The sequence below is a fragment of the Squalius cephalus genome (genome assembly GCF_949319135.1).
Source record: "Squalius cephalus genome assembly, chromosome: 18".
Classification (NCBI taxonomy): domain Eukaryota; kingdom Metazoa; phylum Chordata; class Actinopteri; order Cypriniformes; family Leuciscidae; genus Squalius; species Squalius cephalus.
Window position 1 is genome coordinate 27,997,411 of NC_137139.1, and position 23,799 is coordinate 28,021,209.

The 23,799-nt window shown below is 37.8% G+C and overlaps 1 protein-coding gene across 1 annotated transcript in view; it reads right to left on the reverse strand.

Moving 5' to 3' along the window:
• spryd3 (SPRY domain containing 3) overlaps positions 1 to 23,799 on the reverse strand; it is a 45,975-nt gene that overhangs the window by 1,607 nt on the left and 20,569 nt on the right. Inside the window, exons 7-10 of the mRNA XM_079850395.1 lie at positions 16,108 to 16,257; positions 5,424 to 5,481; positions 466 to 585; positions 186 to 319 (exon numbers count right to left, since the gene is read on the reverse strand). Coding sequence (XP_079706521.1) covers positions 186 to 319; positions 466 to 585; positions 5,424 to 5,481; positions 16,108 to 16,257 — 462 coding nt within the window. The remainder of the gene's footprint in view (positions 1 to 185; positions 320 to 465; positions 586 to 5,423; positions 5,482 to 16,107; positions 16,258 to 23,799) is intronic.

Genomic DNA, 23,799 nt, shown 5'->3' on the forward strand with positions numbered 1-23,799 from the left:
TTCGAACACATTCGACCACATGAGCGTTTACACTACGAAAGCATAATCCGGTCGAATGTGTTTTTGACTACTTCTGGAAGTGGTCAAAAGTGGACAAGATCAAACCGGTTTAGACCCAATTTATTCCTTTGATGGCAAAGCTGAATTTTCAATATATATATATATATGTATATATACACACTCACCATAACCTTCCGGCCCTCATGTTCTTGTTCTGGGTCATCTCCCTCTTCCTCATCTTCATCATTCAAATACAGTAAGTTTTCGACACGCCCATGCTTTGGTCTTACATCAGCAGCATCCCAGTCGTCAATTTCATCTAACAGAGAAACACGTTGAGCTGGATGGACATCTAAAAAACTTGGACTACAGTCTTGACAAGCATGCTAAATGGATCAAAGTATGAATTGGCAGTAGGAAATTTCTTCTCATCTTCTTTATTGTGCACCACATGTGTATTCTCACCTTCACAGTCCAGCACGTAGTCGCGAGGAAACATAATTCCACAGCCCATGATGTCCCCTTCGAAACAGCGAGGGCCAAACTGGTCACCTACTCCACTTCCATGGAAGATCTTCCCATCATCTATGGAGCAGATAAGATGGACATTTCAAATGCGGCTCCTTTCATTAGTAAACCGTGACCTTGCTTAAAATCTGATATGCAAATCAACTAAATATCCTAGGCATTAATACTATGAATATTTTGGTATTCACTCTTAAGCAAAGTACAGGAACTGGCCTATATATTTACACTACTGTTCAAAAGTTTGTGTTCAGTAAGATTTTTTTTTTTTTTTAAAGTCATACTAGACATTTATAGTGTTACACAAGATTTCTATTAGTCACATGAATGCTGTTCTTTTGAACTTCTTATTTTTCAATGAATCCTGAGAAAAATATATCACCGTTTCCACAAAAGTACTACACAGGAAACAGTTTTCAACACTGATAATAATAAGAAATGTTTCTTGAGCAGCAAATCAGCATATTAGAATGATTTCTGAAGGATCATGTGACACTGAAGACTGGAGTAATGATGCTGAAAATTCAGCTTTGATCACAGGAATAAATTACATTTTAAAATGTATCCAAATAGAAAGCAGTTATATTATCTTGTAATAATATTTCACAATAATACAGTTGTTACTGTTTTGGACAGCATAAGAGACTTCTTTCTATATATATATATATACACACACGTGTATATATATATATATATATATATATATATATATATATATATATATATATATATATATATCTTTTCAGACCATTAAATAAACAAATCCATGGTAAACACAGATGTCATGAGTCACAGGTCCAAAGGTGCCCTATTAATTTGAGTCCCACCTCCACCAGAAACATCATCTGCTGGTGTCGCTGTTGGACAGCATCACTGTAGGTAAAATGAGTGCTTGAGCTCATATTTCATAATATTTGTTTCTGTATCTCATCTGATTATCTTTTTAAAGCCTCTTTTTTGGGTGATTCATTTATAGTCATTGACAGAGCTAACAACTCAACATCTGAATGAATTTTAGGACATAAAGAAGCAATGCTTAAGTTAGCACTGTGAAGACCTGAAGTGAATCTGAATAAGCAAGCACTAATGCTGGATTCCTCACACATTTGCTCTTAATGATCCAGAGAAGACTTATACTCTTCATCCAGAAACTGACAGGATGAAAGGAGATGTGCTTTCATGCCTCTGTACGTTTCTTTCTCCTAAGTCAAAGTTCTCCTTATATAAGAAGATAACAAAACAAAGAGACAACAACAATCAAGAGCAAGTGAAAGAAAAACACGGAAAGGTAGCCTGCAGACAAAAAAAACCTTATTGCAGTGTGTGGCTGGTAAATATTTGTAGAGTTGTCATGGGACCCGTTCCCAGCTCAGGATACTGTTTAAACAATCCCTATCTGAACATGCGGAGGGAGATGAAAACACTGCATCATTATGATTCCCATGTGGGCCTCGGTCCCAACACCACACTCCGCAAACACCACGACCACTGTGGGTGAAGAAGGCGACTAAAAATAGACGGGGGCTTGGGCACGCGCTCTCACCAAGCCAGAGCTTTCAGGCTCTCTGGCAGGAAACGCTACACCGGAGTGCAGAGAGGGCTTTCCTCGAATGTGAGAGCTGTTCTCTGGAAAAGATCGGGAATGTAGACTTGCTTCCGCAAACAAGAAGGCAGTTTTATGAGCCTGGGGGGCTCAGAAGGGAAAAACTATTTGCTTGTTCATGTCATCAACATTTTAAAGTAACCTAAACAGGGAAAGGTCACGTAACCTACTGCATTACCAAACGTGAACTGAAAATGAACTGAAACCTGAAAATAGTGATTTGGGGTAAAGCGACTCTGCCAACTATTTTGACACACTTGGCATGGTCAGAAGATTAATTAAAACAGGAATGGGGATCATATACAGCATAAAATCATTGTTCCAAACTCTTAAAAAAAAAAAAAAAAAAAAAAAAAAAAACATTTTCACTCGACTTCCGACTTCATTTCTCAATCCAAATGAGATTATAATAGCCCTTCTTGTCCTTGGCTATGATGCGCGTGAGGACACTGACCCTCAAAGCGACATATCAGAGGCCGCAACGCGTCTCTACGTGATGATTAACTGGATTATGAGTCATAGATGTGGGCCTCTTATAGATCAGGACAGGACAATGAGTCATGCCCCCCTAATCTGACCCGCTTCTGTGGCAATGCCAGACCTCCATCAGCGGGTGCCGCAATGAGGCGCAGAAAAGATATGCCCCATAAATGCAGCTCCGCAAAAGCTGACAAGAGGGCTTGACAAACTGCATCGCCCTGATGCGAGTGATGATATGGCTGAATTCTTCACAGTCGAGAAGAACACGGGGCCTGGGTGAATTCACTAGCAAATAAACAAACTTCCATCACTTCCAAACTTCACCCATATGAAAATTTTGGATCGGTAGAATAATTGTTGTCAACCAATAAATAGAGGATACTAATGCTAAGAAAAATACACATACATTTATAAATACACATTCATATATACATTTATGTGCTTTAATATATATATATATATATATATATATATACACACACAGTTATTTTGATATAAAGTATAATATTTGTATTTCAAGTTTTATATCTTTTTATCTATCTATTTATATATTTAAAATATATGTATTATATATATATATATCCAAATTTAAAAATCCTGAGCGTCATTGAGAAATATCTTATCTTGTAAAATGTGTGGTCAGTACTGACGCTCCCTATACAAAGAGTATGTGTGATCGCGCATTTGAAAGTGAAAGTAAAAAGCAAGCATGCATTCAAAAGCAATTTAAATATCTCGCATATTGATAGTGGCTGCCTGATACCTGCAGATTATATACAATATACCCAATTATATAATTGCGAGAAAACGCAAAATCATTGAAATATAATTTTTCTTCCCATCTCATATTTTTTTCCATCACCCTGTTCCTTTAGGGGCTCCGTAGAATGCGTCATTTCCTTCCCGAACACAGTATTCGGCTTCGAGCACATCCCTAATGGCAAATGTAACCGAAACGTAAAAACATAAGGAATGGTAATGCACAATTAAATATTGAATATCGGTTGTTATAAACAGATACATACATAAAATGTATGTATATCCAGTATATCCAACGGTATGTTAATGTCAAATTGAGAGTTGTGAAGTACTTAAAGTCACAAGAATTGCACAGTGATTTACACTGGTCTGGTAGTAGTGTAGTGGAAAACAGATCTATCAATGTCCAGTCTATCAAATAAGACTAATGAGTTTATTTTTATAGCATCTCTATTGTTGCAGCTACAACCCAAATAACACACTAATGGAAGTAACGTTGCCACATTACATTATATATATATAAAAAAATATATCAAAAAATCTGAACCGTCACTGTTTATCTGGCTTACAGGCAAAATCCCTCACCCTTAAACAATAGGCTCTGAGTCACCACAGAAGCACAGTTTCATTCAGGATGATACTCAGTGACTAATCTGTTATGTAGAGTGGCATGAAGGCATGAAGGGTTCGAGTACAAAGATTGCCATCTTTACATTGAGAGGCAAATCTTATCCGATATCAACTTCCTTTGAGCTGTTTTGAAAGATGGGACCTGTGGAGTGAGATAGGGCTATTTATCCTCATGCAATTTTCAAGAGGATTTTCTTCAAATCAACACACTGATCTCCTCTCTACACTCCTCTTATCATCATCCAGGACCTCCACACACTGATGGTGCCCATAGATGAGTAGGCTTGAAAAGAGAAGAGGAGCCAAATAATAAAGCTTTAAAAAAAAAAGTCACCACCTGCAGGAATTCTGGGTAATCCATGCGTAACCTGTGATAGGAATACAACCAGAGATGACAAAACGGAGAAAACAAAACAAACTTTATGTAAACAGGATCTGTGGACTTGTGTGTATAAAAATAACTTTATGTGGGACTTCTTAGTACTTCTACATTACATGAAAGTTTCATTTCAGATTTCGGACAAAAACAGATAGTGAACATGAAGGCATGTCTTTTTTTTATATGTCCTTAGTCTGAATTAAATCATGGCAATGCAATTTTTGCGATGTCGGGCTAACAGATCTACAGAATGTGATTGTAACCTGGCAAATGAGCAATAATAGCAACATTCAGATGGTTTGAATACATTATTTAATGTACAAGCACCTGGGAAAAAAATTACACTACTGATTGTACTTTTACTCAATGAACAAACATGTTTTAAGATCAGGGTGTCCAGCATGTGTTCATGTTCATCAGGCTACAATTGGCCTGGGCTTATGATGCGTTTAACTATGAACAGTGATTTAGGCCAATCGGAGGAGAAAAAAACTGAAAGAAACGGGAAACATTTCCCCATGTTCCCTAACAGATGCAGCATCTGTATTGATTGTAAATTTGTTGAAATTAATTAAATTAATAAAACTAGCTGAGTTTCATGTAAAAATGCGAAAGTACTGTACAATTATGATGCCGTTCATAAATTAGTAAAACATAAAAAATTAAAAACACTGCTTATGCGCATTCTTTGTTCATCATTTTGTAGAGTTAAAAATCTTGCTGATTTTTTTGCAGTAAAGGTAGTACATTGCCATCTTCCTCCAACCAAGTGACTTGAACTCATCTGATGTCGTAATTACGACTTCCTAACTCATAAATCCAAAATTTCATGGTCTTGAACACACCAATAGTGCGTATGTGACGAAAAAAGTGAAGCACTATGTGCATTCAATCCTTCAAACTGTTTGATTATGCATTGTGTTATGCATTTAGACAGATGACGACTAGCTTGACTACACAAAAAATACTGTAGCTCGAAAATAACTGTGCATGTAAACATACTGACTGTTGTAACGACAAGATCTTTAAAAATGATCAACAACTCACCTGCGTGATATGCAACAGAACCTCGACTCCAGCCCGGATGCCTGTTCTTTGGGTAATCCTGACAAAAGAGAGGAAGAATAAGACACAAATTCTAATAATTAGACAACAGTCAGGTTTTATAGATACCAATGATGGATTTACTGTGAACACATACTTGCGACGCTTTCACTTTCAACAATCTCACTCAACACTTTCATATTAATGTGGTGGAGAGAGAATTGAGCTCTATAGCCAGAAAACGATTACAGCATCACAGCTCATTGTTTTAGGTTTAAGAATTGAAGTCATAGAGCAGCAAAGGTTATGTTTTTTTATATACAGATAAACCATGCCAGCACAAACACAAGGAGCAGCCAATATTTTGATTAGACCTGAGATGCAATTAACATGCAAAGATATTTTTGGTATTTCTCTGCTGTCATTTGAAGAGACTATTAAAGCCTATTAACAATTCCCTTGAAGCCTGTATATGTAATGCACTCTAAAAAGCATTTTTAATGCATTCATTATACAGCTTATAATCTTCAAAAGATCCAAATTGTTAGTCACAATGAAATTAAAATTGACAATTGTTATTTTTTTAAATGTTATATTGCAGTATTAATTATAAATGATTTATCTGTGCGTGTCATTATTTTATTATTTTTAATTCATGTGACCTCGTAATCTTTAATTAAAATAACCGTTTACTGGCGTGAGGGCGGGACAACCTGTCACTCACATGAGATCCAGCGATAGCAATATCACAACCATCAAACCACCAATTTTCAATTCCCGACGGACAAAAACAAGCCCCGACCTAAAAAAAAATGTCTTGTTCAAGAAGCCATTTCACTCGGATATACTTCACAATAAGGAGGAAAACACTATCGCAACTTCCATTTCATGCTGACTTGTATCATGAATAAACAATATTTTACAGAATTAATCCACCTATGCTAATGTTAATTCATGTTTGATTATAATACATTAAAATTAATTTATATAACTTAAAAGTTAAAAAATGCACATGTAGAAATTAACATTAACCAATATTAATAAATATTGTACATGATATTACACATTGCTAGTTCATACCTAATGCATTAAGTACCGTTAATGAATCGAACCTTGAAAAGTTTTGTAAAGTCTTTTAATGTGTTGCTGAAACATTTGTCATCAATTCTTAACTGAATTATGAGTAAATATTATGTACAATAAGATATTATGTAACAATAGATAATTCATTAATTGTTTTAAAATAAAATAATTCCATATGCACAGAATTATTGCATTTTTTTTTAATTTGCTAAATCCATTTATGATATTTTTGTGGGAACCATGATCGATTTTCTTTCAACATTAGAAAATTCAAAAGAAATATTTTTTAAATAAATATTTTGTAACATTATAAATGTCTTTACCGTCTCCGTGTGCTGGCATTTCTGTAATCTGGTCTAGAGGATTACATGGAGATCTGTTTTGGTTAAGGCTGATAGAGGGTTGTGTTATGGTTCAGGTCGAGATCTTTTAATCTGTTTATCTAATAAGCAAGAGGAGTAAACATAGACCAGGGGGACTTAAAACTGATTTATTCGCGATCTAAGCTCGGACCCAAAACGGACAGATGATTTAAATGAGAGCCACAGTAAGGTGACGCGTTTAACATCCCTTGGTCGCTTTCCACCCCACTAGTGTTGTGAAGCGCTATATCGGCTCCAGCGCAATGAAGTTGTGCAACAGAGAGCACGAGGATGATGATGATACCTAAGGCGAATCTGACAAACAGATCTAAACATGTAGAGACAATAGAGTAGGGCTCTCTGGAACAACACATGAGAAAGTAAACTGTTTGTAAACATTACTTAATTTCAATTGAGTTTACATCTGCTCCCTGACAAGGTGAAAAATGATAGTGCATTCCGTGTATTCGTAGGATTACATCTGTGCTCTATATCAAGTACCATGTATAAACACACAAGCAAACAGACACTTCAACATGCCACGCAAAGCACACAAGCAATAAATCACCTCGCTCGCCCCAGCGACCCACATAAGAGTTTTTTTTTTAAATCTGTCAAATGAAATTATATACCACATACTCCTGTTTGAGAAGAGGAGCTATTCATGCATATAGTGTTTTGGCCCCCTGAGGAGACTGCAAAAGCCATTAGAGAGAAAGCGTCGAGCTTCCAAGAAACACAAACAGTAGCATATGTGTCCGTGGCAGAGCCATATCAGATCCACCCGGGGCTTTTATGTGCGATACTCGAGCTGCCTGCATTTCCACACTGTGGCAAAGACAACAAGTAGCAGAGAGGCTGCCGGTGGAGGCAGATGCACATCTGCACATGACACACAGAGCAGAGATTAGGCCAAGAGGGTACCTGCCCCCAAACACCACAATACGGGCGCTGGAATGGCATCTGTGCAAGCTCCTGTCATCACAAAACCATGAACTATGAGCACTTTTAGAAAATTAACTCTTAACCCTCTGGGCGCCACGGTCGAGTTTACTCGACAAGATGCGGCACTGAATAAAACGGCCGATTTTGTCAAATAGGGTGTCAAATTTCGTTCAACCTCCCCTCCACTAGTTGGCAGACATGTCATACTTCATCCCCGACTCAAAAAAAAGTCATGCTTCTATACAAAATCTTCGAGCTAGAGCGCATTGAATCAGTGCGAACAAAAGCGGAGCTAGTGTGCGAGTGAGCCATTTTATCAGAGCAATATTGTCAACATCAGCGAGTATTTGCATGAGATTATTATTATTATTATTATCTAATGGCATCAATAAAGCTTACCCGCAATGAAGTGTTGTGTCTTATATTCGCGGACCCTGATTCTGAAGGGGAATAACGTTATCTGCCTTCAGAAAATGACGGTGATTCTGAAAGTGAAAGTATAGCCCTACACCAAGCACAAACGGTGAATCCTTTGCCCAATATAACGTTAGATGGTCCTTTGCCCAATGTCAGTGGAGGGAACAATGTTTCCCGGGGTCGGAGTGTTCATCGCGAAGTTAGCAGGCGTGTTAGTGTTGTGGGGAACGAGGCGGCCGCGGGAGATTTTTACCGCGCTAGCCGTGACCGACCGTGTGCCTCTCCGCAATCGCGGCGACAGTATTGTGGTGGAGACTTTGTCTAATGCCACTGGGTATGTTAGACGAGGTCGAAGTATTCATAGGGCAGTTAGGGGGCAACGTGGAGGCAGGGTGGGGAGTCGCAATGACAATGACAGTAGTCCGAGCTGTGCACATTCGGCGCGCGCGCGAGGCAGATCTGGCCGCGCCCGCGCGCGCTGCTGCTCGTAGCAGGAGAAGAGGCGATGTGACACGGGGCAGAGGGGCTATTATGCATAGTCTATCGCAAGACCACACCATGAAACACTACAAGAAATGTCACCTGGATGAATAGGGAGTCATTATCTCTACAGCAAAAGCCCTGCAACAATTGTTTTTGTCTGCCATTTATTACACTGTTGATTTACTATCTATTTCCCTGACCATTTAGTAGTGTACAATATGTGTTCTTTTTTGTGTGTTCATGTCCTTGTGATGTGTGCGTCTTTGTCAGCTAAAAAAACAAAACAAAAAAACAAATAAACATCAACAAAAACCATACAAATTCTATAATCCAAGATGGCCGCCACCATATGACGTCATAATATGCAAATTAGATGGGAAAAGGTAATCCCTACATAAACTTTGGGTCATCCTTAATATTTCTCTAATTTACAGAAAGTCTCTATCTTTTATCACTTTTAAGATATAGCCTTTTGAAATTAAGATGTCAAAATCGAACGTTTTAGGAAAAAACCTCTGGCGCCTAAAGGGTTAAAACACTTTTAATTTGACCTCTGACAGTGTATATTCATACATCACAGGAGAATTGTCATTTCCACCACACTTTAAATTTAACATGTCTTATGTTTCAATATTCTGTGATGGAAATAATGGTAGTGGAATTGACATTTAAACTTTTTTTGGAATAAAATTATTGACTACAATTTGACAAAATTACAGATTGGCCGGAAATGACAATAAAATTCTATTCAGTTTCATTCAACAAGGATGCATTAAATTGATCAAAAGTGAAAGTAAAGATATATACAAGTACACACACACACACACACACACAGTTAGTTCAAGTCCTTGTATCTGATTGGCCTTAATAATGATGCGTTTAAGTGCTTTAAAGTAAACACCCACACATACAGTAAAATGGAGCACTGGAATAGGTCAGATGGATTGATGACAGACAGACAGATTGTGTTCCTTGCCGAACACTTCAAGAGTTGATCTCCACTTGTGAATGTTTCCAAAATAAATAAGGACACCAGGGTCAGGAACACACACTCCCTCAATTGCTCCATGGGAAGTGCTAGAGAGCTAGCTGAAACCGAAGCCCGCGGTGCCGGATGAGAGCAGAGGAAAGGGCTGGTGAAAGAAGGGAAGGTCAGGAGGTGATAAGGGTTGGACCCATTCACGTAGACGTGGCCGCCGAGGCTCCGGTACGCACCTCCGCCCCTTGTTAGAACCCAGAAAATCTTTGTCTTGCATCCTAGCAACCCAGTGTATTCCGGATGCATGCGCACCAGCTCGTACGGCCAGGTCCAGTCCCCGTTCACAGGGGGTCAGGGTTCACTGATTGCAGATAAGAGCTCGGCTCTTCCTCTCCACATCCACCATCATCCTCAGACCGAAACTGGGACTATCAGAGAGCAGACCATCTTATAATTTGGCCCATCTGATGTTCCCACCGCAGTTTTGTTGTTGTTCCTCAAACGGCAGAGGTAATACACGCATTTGATGTTCTAACAATTAACAACCACATTGTTTGCAAACATCTCTCCAGACACAGGATGCAGGGAACACAGGGTACACATCTAATGAGAGTAAACAGTAATTAGGCAGCTAAATCTCTCCGTTTCTCTGAGCAACCAAAGGCCTTTCCACGATTCGACACAGCAGACTTGTCTACTGTCTGCAGTTCCCAACCTGAGACTAATTACCCTTCACTTTCTTGTACAGAACGTCAGGAAGAGAGGAGAACACAGTGCTGTGTTCCTGTTCCAACCCTGCATGATCACTACATGACTTTTACTGACTACAGGAATAGTTCACTCAAAAGATAAAAAACTCTGCCATCATTTACTCACTCATGAACAAGGGTTAATATTGTTAACTATTAAAAACATTTTTTGGTCACTGAAATAACCCTGAAATAAAATATAAATAGTAGATTAAAAACTTAATTGTTAAAGCACTAAATGTACTAACTGGAAATAAAAAACTAAATCTAAACAAATTAATATGGAATAAAATAATTTAAACCTAAATAATTATATAAAATCTAATAAAAATGACAAAGTTTATTAAATTAAATTAAAAACTAAAACTATAAAAATAAAAGTATTAATAAAACTATAATGGTATAAATACTGTAAATAATACTGTCATTGTCCCTGTATGAATTTCTTTCACAAAGTTCAAGCTGCTCTTTTTCATACAACAAAAATGAATGACCAAGGGCTGTCAAGCACCATAAATGACAAAAAGTGACTTAAAAACACCCTAAAAGGTAGCCTAGTCCAATGAATAATAATAAATAATGACTAAGACTTCTGGTCTCTTGCTCATACATGACTTTGTAGGGCTTTAACAAAGACTTGTAATATTGCACATGAGCCATCTGGACGCCATTCATAATGCATTTCTGGAGCTTGACAGTAGGACTGTGACGGTGGCAGTTTTTTTACCACTGCGGTGGTTGGGGGGTGTTTTTTTATATATATATATATATATATATATATATATATATATATATATATATATTAGTGGTGGGCCGTTATCGGCGTTAACGCGCTGCGTTAACGCGAGACTCTTATCGCGCGATAAAAAAAATATCGCCGTTAATCTATTCTCCAAGTTGGGTTGGGAGCGTTGGGAGCTGGCTCAAGCTACACAAGCTATGATGACGCAATCTACCCGCGGCCGCGAGGAACACCCGGCTGCAACGCATCATATTCGTCGTCATCTTAAGTAAACACGGCTGAAAGTGAAAGCTGGTGTAAAAGATCCGTGCAACATCCATTATTTGGACTTGGTTTGTATTTAAGCCGTCCGACGTAGACTGTGTGGTGTAACAGTTCGGTAAGTTAACACACGACTAATCCGTTCTACCACCTCAAATTCAAAACGAAACATATCACTGAATACCAGCGCGCGCGTATTATTCCCAATATATCTTAGTGAGTGGTGTAGCACATAATCTCTTTTTATTAAAAGCGCCCGATTTTAAGAATCGTTGTTGTGTTTCTTTTTAACTGAAAAGACATCAGTTAGACAATATTCTAATTTTAAATTTGGGGTTTCATAAGCTCCAAGCCATAATAAACATTAGACCTACTTAAGTCTCTGCAGCTAGTGTACTTACATTTGATTTATCTGCAAAATTATGTTGTATACTTACAGTTTTGCACAATATATGTTCTCAAAACTACATACACCCTTTCAAAAAAAAAAAACAAAAAAAAAACAGCAGTTGTTTAGCAGGGTCTGTGTAACCTGTTCTGAAATGGTTTTATTATAATATCGTTATCGCAAGAGGCTGCAATGTATATCACAATATGGATTTTAGGCCATATCGCCCATCCCTAATTGATAGCCTATCGTAGTTGATAATAACATAGGCCTACCTAATGTTGCCTACGGACGGTAACAGTACAGTAGTAACCTTTTACAGTCTATGAGTAGAACAGCTTTCTCAAGCAGTTTGTGATGCATTTTGGAAACAGGAGATGAGCCCCTGGTCTAATGCGCCACCTGGCTTGAGAAACCCGTTCTCAAAGACTTACTTTTATAGTCATTATTTGGGTAGCACACATACTCTGAATGCCTTCGGCAGAATTCAAATGAGCCATTTTAATCTAGATTAATCTAGATTAATTTCAAAATTAATCTAGATTAATCTAGATTAAAAAAATTAATCTATGCCCACCTCTAATATATATATATATATATATATATATATATATATATATATATATTATATATCTATATCTATATATATATATATATATCTATATATATCTATATATATATATCTATATATATATATATACACACACCTCAATTAAATACATTTTGAAATAAAATAATAATAATAAACGAGGCTCAAACATCCATTTCGTAACAGACATGCGTGTTTATTTGAAAGCATTGAAATAAATATATTACAGGAACACTATGCAAGATAGTCAAAACCAGCAATGCAGGTTTGAGAAGTGGCGCCCCGACAAATCTCGCGAGAATCACAACTTGCTTTACGGCTCGACGTCACATACATCAACAACATATGAAGCAGCTTCTATGAAAGACGCTAGCATGCATTTCAGACGTAAATCATGGCAGAGTCGACGAAGAAAACGAAGAAAGTGCGGTCGGAAGAGTGCAGAGACGGCTCTGCGCGAGTGGTATTTACGACAGTAACGTTAAATACAAGTACTCCACAGCGACTCTAGGGGTCGCTGTTTGACAAAAACGGAAACTGCATAGTGTGCCTTTAACTTAAATAATATAATAGTTAAATATTTAAAAAACATTTGTTTAATATTTCCACACAAAGATGTGTGATATAGCCTAAAGGGGGTCGCACACTGGACGCGCAGCTCAGCGCCGCGCAGCGCCACGTCTTTTAAATTCGAACACATTATTCTCTATGAGAGTACACACACCAGCGGCGCCTTTCGGCGTCTGTCCACGGCGCCCAGCAACGGCTCAGGACCGTGTTCAAAATCCTGCCGCGCCACAGAGCGCCATTTACATAGTTTTATATTAAATTTACATTTATGTGAATATATTTATGTGAATATATTTACATTTATCAAATCGTAGTTAATGTATATACGGACTTCACCCTGTGCTGCAATATACATTTAGTTTTATATTTATTTACAGAAATCAGAAAATTGCTGATGTTATCAGAATTTCAGGTGAGAGTTGTCCTAGACGTGGCGCGGCGCGGCGCTGAGCTGCGCGTCCGGTGCGCGACCCCCTCAAGCCTACCGCTCTGCACTTTGAGAGGGATCAGGGATGTGGGACACGAGCAGAAAGACCATCTCTTTTTTTGTTCTGTTTTTTTTTATATCTTCATGTTTTCTACTAGTTGTAACAGGTCCGAAGAGAGAATTTTATCTTCCACAAGGGCAAGACATTTAAGCTATGTTTGATTTTGCGCTGCCAGAGAAAGCGAAACTAAAATCACCCGCGCATGTGAAACGTCCTTACAAATAAACTTGATGCGCCTTACCAAGTATAATAACAAGCACAAACGGTGTTAAAAAGATTTTTGACGTGCAAGTAAAAAGGTAGGCTATCTTTCCTACAGCGTTTTTCTACTTTACCACAGTAAAGAATGCGGATATAATAGGCCTACTTAAAAGCGAACCAAAGGAAGACAGGTTTATAGTCCCCTGCGAAAATGGGTGAGACGTGAGTGAAGATTTGGGAAAAGAAACAAGAGATTCCATGTCCAGTGGAATAATAACTAATGGAATATTGTAAAATTTGCTGATAATCGGGTGACCGGATCACAAAACAGAATACAAAGCCGACAAAGCTTAAATTTATGGGCTTACGCACATCTCTCTCATTCGTCATGAATCCAAACGTTTCCATGGCTGCGATGTAACATTTAATTGCTAACCTATTATTTATTTTGTACACAAAGCTTTGTGCTTCACTCCTGTCATAATATTCATGTAAAACAATTGTTTTGGTGGACCACCGCCAGTGCTACTCAGCCACCGCGGTGGTGCGGTTGTCAAGTTGACCGGCACAGCCCTACTTGACAGCCACTAGTCATCATAGGGGCTTTCAAACAGGGTGGTTATAGGAGCTAGCTACCAGGGTGGTGCCCAAGGAAACTACATTTCCCCTAGAGCCATTTTCCTGGTTGTATTCGCACCGCCAGTAGGAACTCTAAAATGACGTAATCTGGCCGACAGCAACGTCATTTAAGCGCGACATAAACAACATCAACAACTGCAGGATGGAGGACACTGTGATCAGAGCTGTGTTTTTGTTGTGTGTCATGGGTTTCGTGATAACTGAGATGAATGTAGTCGTTTAAGTTATGTGACTGAAAGATTAAAAAGGAGGGCTAAAGGCCCTTTCACACTGAGCATGGCGTGATAAAGCGAATCACCGACGAACAGAGTTTTCACACTGAACAGGAAACAACTGATTGCCTTCAGCTAATTCACGCCTGCACGATAGATGGCGCTGAGAATGCATTATTTGGCAGAGATGCATTATTTGTAGTGTTTTAGCATTTCTCATGTAAGCATTTCTCATTATTTGTTATAAAAATACCCTGAGCCGCATGAAAAACACATACAGAACATATATCGCCGTAATCCTATATTTGTTTGGCTTCATGTTTCATCTGTAGAAACGTTTCTCTCAGTTGTTTATGAGCGGAACCATGCAGAACGAGGAAATTAAAACAACGTCATCATTCGGAAGGGCAGGAGTTATGATCATATACTATGATTGACGGCTCTAGAGCAGACAAGCTTCCTGACTCACAACATGCACGGAACAAAACCACGCTCTGTGACCGTACGCTGTATCAAGCTCTTCAAATCACATAATTTAGTGAAAAATTAATAAAAATTATAATCTGTATAAAGAACATGTAAGTATAAATCTGTTCTCAAACACCAATGATAACATTCATTCCCGTCTCTCTTCCGGAATACCTTTCAAAACAGCGCCACCACTACTCTCACACTTTTGACATACTGGACGTGCTGCGACCAATCGCGCCAGGTGTGAATAGCTCCATAGGGAACTAGTGTTTCGATTCAAGAGCGTCATCGTGACGTACATTCGCATCGCCTAATCGCGCTCCATGTAAAAGGGCCTGAAGAGAAGAAATCTGCTATGACAACTTGCGTCATGACAACATATCATCAAGGCTGAGAAAAGAACACAACGTGTTTGTGGAGTTAGTTTGTAGAGTCAGTATATGTGAACTATGTTTACACGGCTTTTTACACTTATGTCACTGGTAGTTCCTATTGTGCTGGGTTAGACTCTACTCAAGTAGGAGCTAATTTAGCCCTGTGATGACACATTGCATTAGTTATAAGAACTGTGAAAAGTTCCTCCGCTGCGAAAGCCCCTCATTTGACAGAAGAAACAAAGTTATGGAAAAGTTATGACAGAAAAAAAGTAATGAGAAAAACTAGAGGATGAGTAAATGATGACAGAGGTGTGAGTTATTCATTTGAGCTTGACAGCAAGGTGATTCTCTCAAACCACTGTTTTATTTACATACTGTGCCTCAGGGCCTGTCAAACTGTAACTGTTATGATGATGCACTGTTGTGGAGCCGCATTTGCAATATTGGTGTATATCCAGAGCTTACTGTACACATCCATTTTTGTTCAGGCCAAAACCACTGGGAATTTGATATAAATACTTTACCATTGCCAAAAATACCTTTAAAAAAAACTAAATGGCATCTGCAATGCATGATGAAATGTGACAAGTATTACAGAGCATTTAGGAGAATATAACGAAGGATGGGAAATGTCATGCATGTGTGCATGCACTTCCCTACATTAATCGATTTTGTGAACACTTTTATCAGAAGTAACTTTTAAATGAGGAATAATAACACAATGGACTTACTCTTCTTGCCAGGCCCAGGGCGATGTAGCACTTTTCTCCAGAATCCACAATCTCCACTTCAAAGTAGTGACTTCGTGTTGTGAGGGGCTGCCGGGCCTGGGCCAGACCCACATCCATGATGCTCTTCCCTTTCCCAACATATTCCAGAAGCTGTGGAAGAACATATCATAGCCTTAATCAGACTTAATTTAGATACATTATAGCGTATTAGACATCATTAGAAATGTTGTAATCTCGAGATTTCAGCTGTTTGCTCATATAGAAGTAAACAGGATCTTGTTGGGTGGATTATCTGGTCAGTTTAAAGCGTAACTTGGCATAAACCAAATGAATCTACAAAAATAGTCAGCCTGGCTGTGAGTAGTCCATCGGATGAGACATTTAACCGAGGTCCTGACTCTCTGTGGTCATTAAAAATCCCAGGATGTCCTTCGGAAAGAAAAAAAAAAAAAAAAAAAAAAAAAAAAGAGTAGGGGTTTAACCCTGGCATCCTGGCCAAATTTGCCCATTGGCCTTTTCCCATGATGGCCTCCTAATCATCACCATATAGTGTTTGGCTTCATCACTGTCTCCTCTCCACCAATAAGCTGGTGTGTGCTGGACGTTCAGGCGCACTATGGCTGCCGTCGCATCATCCAGGTGGATGCTGCACATTTGTGGTGGTTGAGGAGATTCACCCTTCTATGTAAAGCGCTTTGAGTACCTAGAAAAGTGCTATATAAATGTAATGAATTATTATGAATTATTAGTAAATGATGTGCTGGAAACACACCTGGCCAAGCTTACATTTCAGGTAAATTAGTGTGATGTCAGTAAGATTTTTTTTTTTTTTAAGAAATTAATACTTTTATTTAGCAAGGATGAATTAAATTAATTAAATGTGACCATAAAGATGTTTACATTAATACAAAATAATTATATAACAAATATATGTATATAACTGTTCTTTTTAACTTTCTATTTATAAAAGAATCCTGAAAAAAAAATCAATCACCGTTTCCACATAAATATTAAGCAGCACAACTGTTTTCAACATTGATAATATTATTAAATGTTTCTTGAGCAGCAAATCATCATATCAGAATGATTTCTGAAGGATCATGTGACACTGAAGACTGGAGTAATGATGCTGATAATTCAGCTTTGCCAACACAGGAATACATTACAGTTTAAATAAATTAAAATAGAAAACAGTTAAATTGTAATAATATTTCACAATATTACTGTTTTACTGTATTTTTTTAAATCTAATAAATGCAGCCTGGGTGAGTAAGATATCTCTTAAAAAAAGAAAGAAATTGTGTATATATATAGACACACACACACACATTTATAAAGAAAAACAAACCCTGATTGGTGTTTTGAGATAAAGGCACTTGATAATAATATAAGAAGAATATTTAGAAAAACAATCTACAATAAATTAGATCAAGTATGGGCAAACTCAAACACAGCAGTGATGACACATATTCTGACTGATTTTTTTTCCCATCAGGTGTGTTAGGAAAGGTGTAATAAGATTATTAGAGAAGACAAAAAGGTTGACATGTCTTCAATACGTTCATGGAATACCGAGGGTGGGGCAAGATCTTTCAATTACAGACATGTGAGTGGTATTGACAGCCCCACCTACGAAAAGAAATTCACCAATGGAACACTTTTGACATGGCAAGAGATACAATTTCTGTCATATGCAATACAAATGGATAACATTTCATCACTTGCATGCATGAAGGTCTTTTTTACTGTTGTGACTGTATGTGGCAGATTAAGATGTTTAATTAGATTTTAAGATGGTGAAACTACTTTTAATGCCAGGTTGAGCCATCTCCTATAGACCATCTCAACCTTCAACCATTCAATTCAAAGGCCAAATCTTCAACACTTTAGGTTAATCCTTGAGAGCTGCCTACTAGATGACACTTTTAGGCATCATATGTCTGTTCAAATGATCAAAGGGACAAAAATGTGGCCAAACCTAATGAACTGCCAACCCAAATGGCTTCTTTGGACAACATATGCACTTCTGGAACGTTCAATTTAAAGCCCAAAACTAGACTGGTTATCAAATGCATTCTTGAACATCCAAAACTTCAACAAGTTAAAACCTAGTGAGTTGCCTACTTAAGACTGTATTATTGGAGATTAAATTAACTTTTTAACTCGGGTTAAGACATGAACAGCAATTTTGGGCATGACAATTGTTTAAATGGTCAAAAAGGAGAACACTAGTGAGCTGCCTACTTAGACATCATTAAACTTAAGATTACAACCTAAACAAAATTTTTTGGCATGATATGAGTGCTCTTCTACAGTTCGAATTAGAAACTAGTAAGCTGCCAATCTAGACATCATTTTTGGGCATCATGTGCACATTCAAAGGTTCAATTTAAACTTCAGCTTCAGATTAAAACCTAGACAACATTTTTGCCTGTCATATGACTTCTGAATTATCAAAAAGGACACAAACTTAAGCCTAATGAGTTGCCAACCTAGACAGCACTTTTGGGAACCACATGCCTATGATGCCTAAAAAAGCTACTGCCTTTCTCTCATGTTCTGTTTCTGGCCACACAGCTTCTAAACTCACAACACATCATCATGATTACTTTCAGATTACAACTGGTTGTCATTAATTACTTAAAAATTTCCGTTTGCATTGACAGAATCGGCACTTTGTTGGTCAGGTGCAATGGAAAGATTTCTCTGATGCCATCTACAACAGTCTTTGCTATTCTTGTTTACGCCGGTAAATGACTGCAAGTCAGAAGGAGACTCTGACAAAGGGCCTCGTACCGCAACATGCCGGTTATGACCACACGTTTTATAAATCACAGAAAAGTGCGTGCAAAAGACAAAAGCAGCCATTAAACAGGCAGGAACAGATTGCTGTGAGTCGTCCAAGAATATCCCAAACTGAAATCAAAAACACTGATGAACTATAGAAAGTAAGACGCACAATCCTGCAAACAATCAGGCATCACTTTGATCAAAGCAGGCTTGATCATTCCAACTAAACCGATCAGTGTTCAATATGGAAGAATGTGTGTTTCACAAACAGAAGTTATTCTCTTCTCATCTCCTGATACTCAATGGAGAATGCACCCACCGAAGGGCTGAAATCCATTAATCAGTATTAATCATGTGTTGCTTTTTATAGACGCAAAGCCCTTTTTTTCAGCCCACACCCGACTCTTCTTTTCAACATCAACATCTTCAAGTTTTCGTGCCAGGACAGTTGCCTGCTCAGTTGAGGATGGAGGCAAAATTGCACCTAGTCACACATTCCTGCCTCCTTGATGCTGAGTAATGGGAAGGTTGTCTACCTTTATACCACTCCTAACGGCTCTCAACAGCTCCCAGCATGCTTGAATGACAGCGCTGACAGATCTGATATGCTCTCGAACGTCACCATCCCCAGACCTGCGTGGAGGCGGCAGCTTGTTTTGTTGACCCGCTGCCCCGGCAACAGGTGCAACATTGCGAGCAAGCCCCACAACTTCCTGTCAGAGTACGGAGAATGTGGAAAAGGTGGAGGACATAAAGAGGGAGACGCCTACAATTGGAGCCACTGAGATGTTTGTCTCGCTCATTACTTGTCTTCAGCCTTTAAAATAAGATCTATGTTTTGACAGCATCAGATGATGTCGTTACAAGTTGTCTGTCGGCTAGCAGTTACTAAAAGTCAGTCTAAACACAATTTATCCTTACTTCTTCATAGTGTTAAGCCTAACTTGGCATTCAGCTGCTTGTCTAATTGACACAACAATATATTAAAAGCCTCAACATGCAGATTCCTTTTTGTGGAGTGCTGTGAATTCCTGTCACTTTCCCAGACAGTCCTAAAAAGCAAAACAAAATGATTTCATATGATCTATGATAGAAAAGTATTTGGTATGTTTACATCATGGTATCCCAGTACAATTCTTAAATGTTTTTAGGACAAGATGTGGCAGGAATATCCCTATTCCTTCATTTATTTTTTAGATAAAGGACACACCAATGTCTACTTTCACATCATCATCTCCATACTGTTCATACACACAAAAAGCTACAGTTAGAGGTTGTTCAGATAGGACACAAGTTTTCAAGTTAAAAGAAGTTCAGCATGTCACGTCCACTCTGCTGTGTCTAGCTGCGAGAAAGCAAAAACATGTCAGTCTGCACTGTTTTTAATTATTTTTCTACATAAATATGCACTTGACGGATGTCTTTGACCATTACTGTGTGCATCGCTAGCACGTTGTTAAGACGCCAAGACAAGTTAAAAAGTTGTCGCTGCTGGCTGTGGAAACCAGCATGACTTTCTGAAGGAGACTCGTAAGATTTCAGGACTCCCCCATTCAAGTAGATAGGACTTGGTCTTGGATGGTGTTGCAAATATGGCCACAGACTGAATCGACTTTCCTTAAAAAGGACTTTGCCAGCACCCAAGCCATAATGTAATGTAAAGCATCTGTTGATGGATATTTAATATTTATGGCGTAGGGTGCAGTAAAACTACCTGGGCTAGAAAAACAGCTACATGCAGATTTATAAACCCTTCACTGTTTGACTGGATAATTTTAAATGTTGTCAGCATACTAATTTCCTATGCAAAGATATTAGCCAATCATAACAGTGGGTGTTTGAGAAGCACCAAAGCCACACGTTTAAATCGAGAGACAGAGTGAAAAATGTATTCATTACCAGCGCTGGGGCTAACGCATTAAAAGTAATCCGAGTTATATAATTAGATTACTTTTTCATGTAACGAGTAATGCATTACAACAAAATATCCGAGTTACTTTTTTAAACAAGTACAAGTTATTTTGTTGTCTTATTTTTTGACTGACAGCTCTCCTGTCCCCATGTTGAGAGAAATCGGGAGCCCAGAGGCATTGTGTGTGCTATGTAAAGTAAACATGATGGTTCTTGTAGTTTTAGACTAAATGTGAGCATGCTTTAACTCATTTCACTTCACAAAACCAGATTCAGTATTCCTCAAAATTACAAAAAAAAAAGTTTTTTTTCAAAATATAAAAATAGAACTCTTTATGTTCTTATGAATATTATGTAATCAAAACTGAGCCCCATGAATTTCTTCAAAATAAAACTACTAGTGTTTAGCTGGAAATCTCAACGGTGGCCTGGTCTGTGGTGTCTTTCACCACCTTTTAATAGATCCAACTATCACTACCAGTTATTGAGGCAGGGAAGATGCTGCCCAAACATAATCATTCACTCCTGCCAAAGTACTGCTGCAACTGATGCTGTTGGACATAGCGTGATAAAATACATTTACATACTTAGATAGCTCTGCAAATCTCCACAAAAAAACAACAACAACAAAAAAAAAAAAATCCGAACAGCATCAACCACAAAATTCTTTTGGTTTCCTTTTGATTAGTTCATGCTGAAATGACGGAGGAGTTAAAAATAAACTGCTACAAGGGCTCCAGACTAACATTTGAGAGCAGTAGCACTGGTGCCACCAAGTTCTGCACCTGTTCGGTAGCGCTTGGTGGATTTTTAACCATAAAGATGATGTAAATCATAAAATAACTATTGTTTCGCATTAATAAGTGCAGCTAATAATAATATTACATGTTTTTATTGGAAATTTTATAGTAAAGCACTGAGCTTCAATTGAGATGCAGATGAAATTAACTTTTATTAACAGTAACAAATTTTTATTAGCAAAATTTAAATATTATACTCTTATTAAATGTACTACTGTCATTCTAATCTATAGTATCACACTTTTTTTTTACATAGAAAGCAAGTAAAGCTAGTATGTAAATTTCGATGTATAGAAAATAAGTGCTTGTCTGCCACCATATCTACTGGTTATACTGGTAATTTCATGTCTTTTTGTTTTTAAATAAAATTAATTGCTTGCCACTAAAGGGCAGATTTACTAAACAGGGCAATTTAGCATGAGAGCACAATTCCAAAACAGCGCCGACGGGAGTGGAAAGTTCTGCGCGTGATCTACTGATGATGCGCAAATTAAAGAACACAGATCAGATCATTTCCATAATGACGAACGCAATCTGGCAGGTAGTGTCTGGTTTAAGAAATGCTTTTTTTGGGCGGTAAAAAATGGCGCAAACACCAGTACATTGACGAGCGCAAACCTTAGTAAATCACCTTGCGTGATTCATTTAAATACTCTCCTCCCATAAATTTTGCGCCAGAAAGGATAACTCCTACAAATGCATATGCAATAAGGTCAGCCGCAAAAATTACTGTGTCCACGCCTTTTCGGCTCTAATTTTTCACTGCGTGTCTTTAGTAAATCCTGACAGTAGTTTTTTTTAACGTCAACAGAGGGTTTGCGCTGGTGCAAGCTGTTAGTAAATCTGGCCCTAAGTGTTAGTTTTCCTACATCTTTAAACTTTTAGTTTTACAAATCATCACATTAAAAATAATGATAAAATTGGATGTTATTTAGATCTTTGAAGTGCTGGAAAAAGTGTGAAGCATTTGAAAGCACTTGAAAAGTGCTTGAATTTCACTCTCAAAAGGTTGAACCCTGAGATGAATAATGTAAAAAAAAACTTTCAACTATTTCTGTCACAATACCATGGTTACAGTTAGCGATGTTACATTAAATCCATGGTGAATGTTGGTGATTTGTCGATTGAAAAGCCTTCTATAAATTGTTCGTTCATGCGACAATGTTTCTCCTGGTTTCCACTTCAGCACTGTTTGTTCTAATATCTATGGTCTATAACACCATAGTGTTATTAATTCTTACAGCACAGTGTAGTAACAGTGTCGCGTGATCGAGATCGGCCCGCGAGTAAAACCTGTTCTGAGCTAGTCCTGCATTATTATTGCTCTGAAATGATAAACGGTCCGTGCTGCGCAGCTAAAACGCAGAACGCAGTTTCGTTTCCTCTTTTTAAGAAAAAGAAAACAACAAAAAAAGAGACCCCAAAACTAAACAGGGGTCATCAATGATTAAACTTAATGACATTTTAGCTGGTAACCCTTTCTTTTAAGATTCTATTAGTTGACATGAAATAACAACAAACAGTACTTAGGCACCATTTATTAATTTTTATTTAATATCAATTTCAAAAGTTAATACATTTTGAAAATCAAAAGTTGCATCTGTTAACATTAGTTAATGTACTGTGAACTAACATAAATGAATAATGAAAAACTATTTTAATTAAATAACATTTCAAAGATTAATTGCATGCTGTAAAAAACATATTTTTCATTGTTAGTTCATGTTGGCAATAAGAATCAGACCTTTTTGTAAAGTTAACAGAAGTGAGAAACAAATCCACCCATAAAGTAAGTAGTCACAATTATTTCCTTTCCCAAAGATCTGCCGCAGTAAGGATCACTGTTAGGTCTGGAATTTATTTTTGCAATTTTCATGCGATTTCACAACAGAATGGTGCTGAGAACTTCGGGTCAACTTATCTTATTTTTTTTATCAAAAAGGATGCAAACCCTACGGAAATTACATGTTAAAGCAGGTTAACAGCCTCTCCCTGCTACAGATAAGTCATTATTTCCTTTTTTCTCACACTTTCAAGTTCCGTTCAAGGGTTGAAGTGATGTTCCAGTGTTCTCACACACTGAGTTCAATTGAAAGCGTCCTGTTGTGGGAAACAGATGAACTCAGGCTAACCAAAAAGACCGTCCATTGAAATGGACACTAAAGGTTCATCAGATGAACTCAAAACCGAC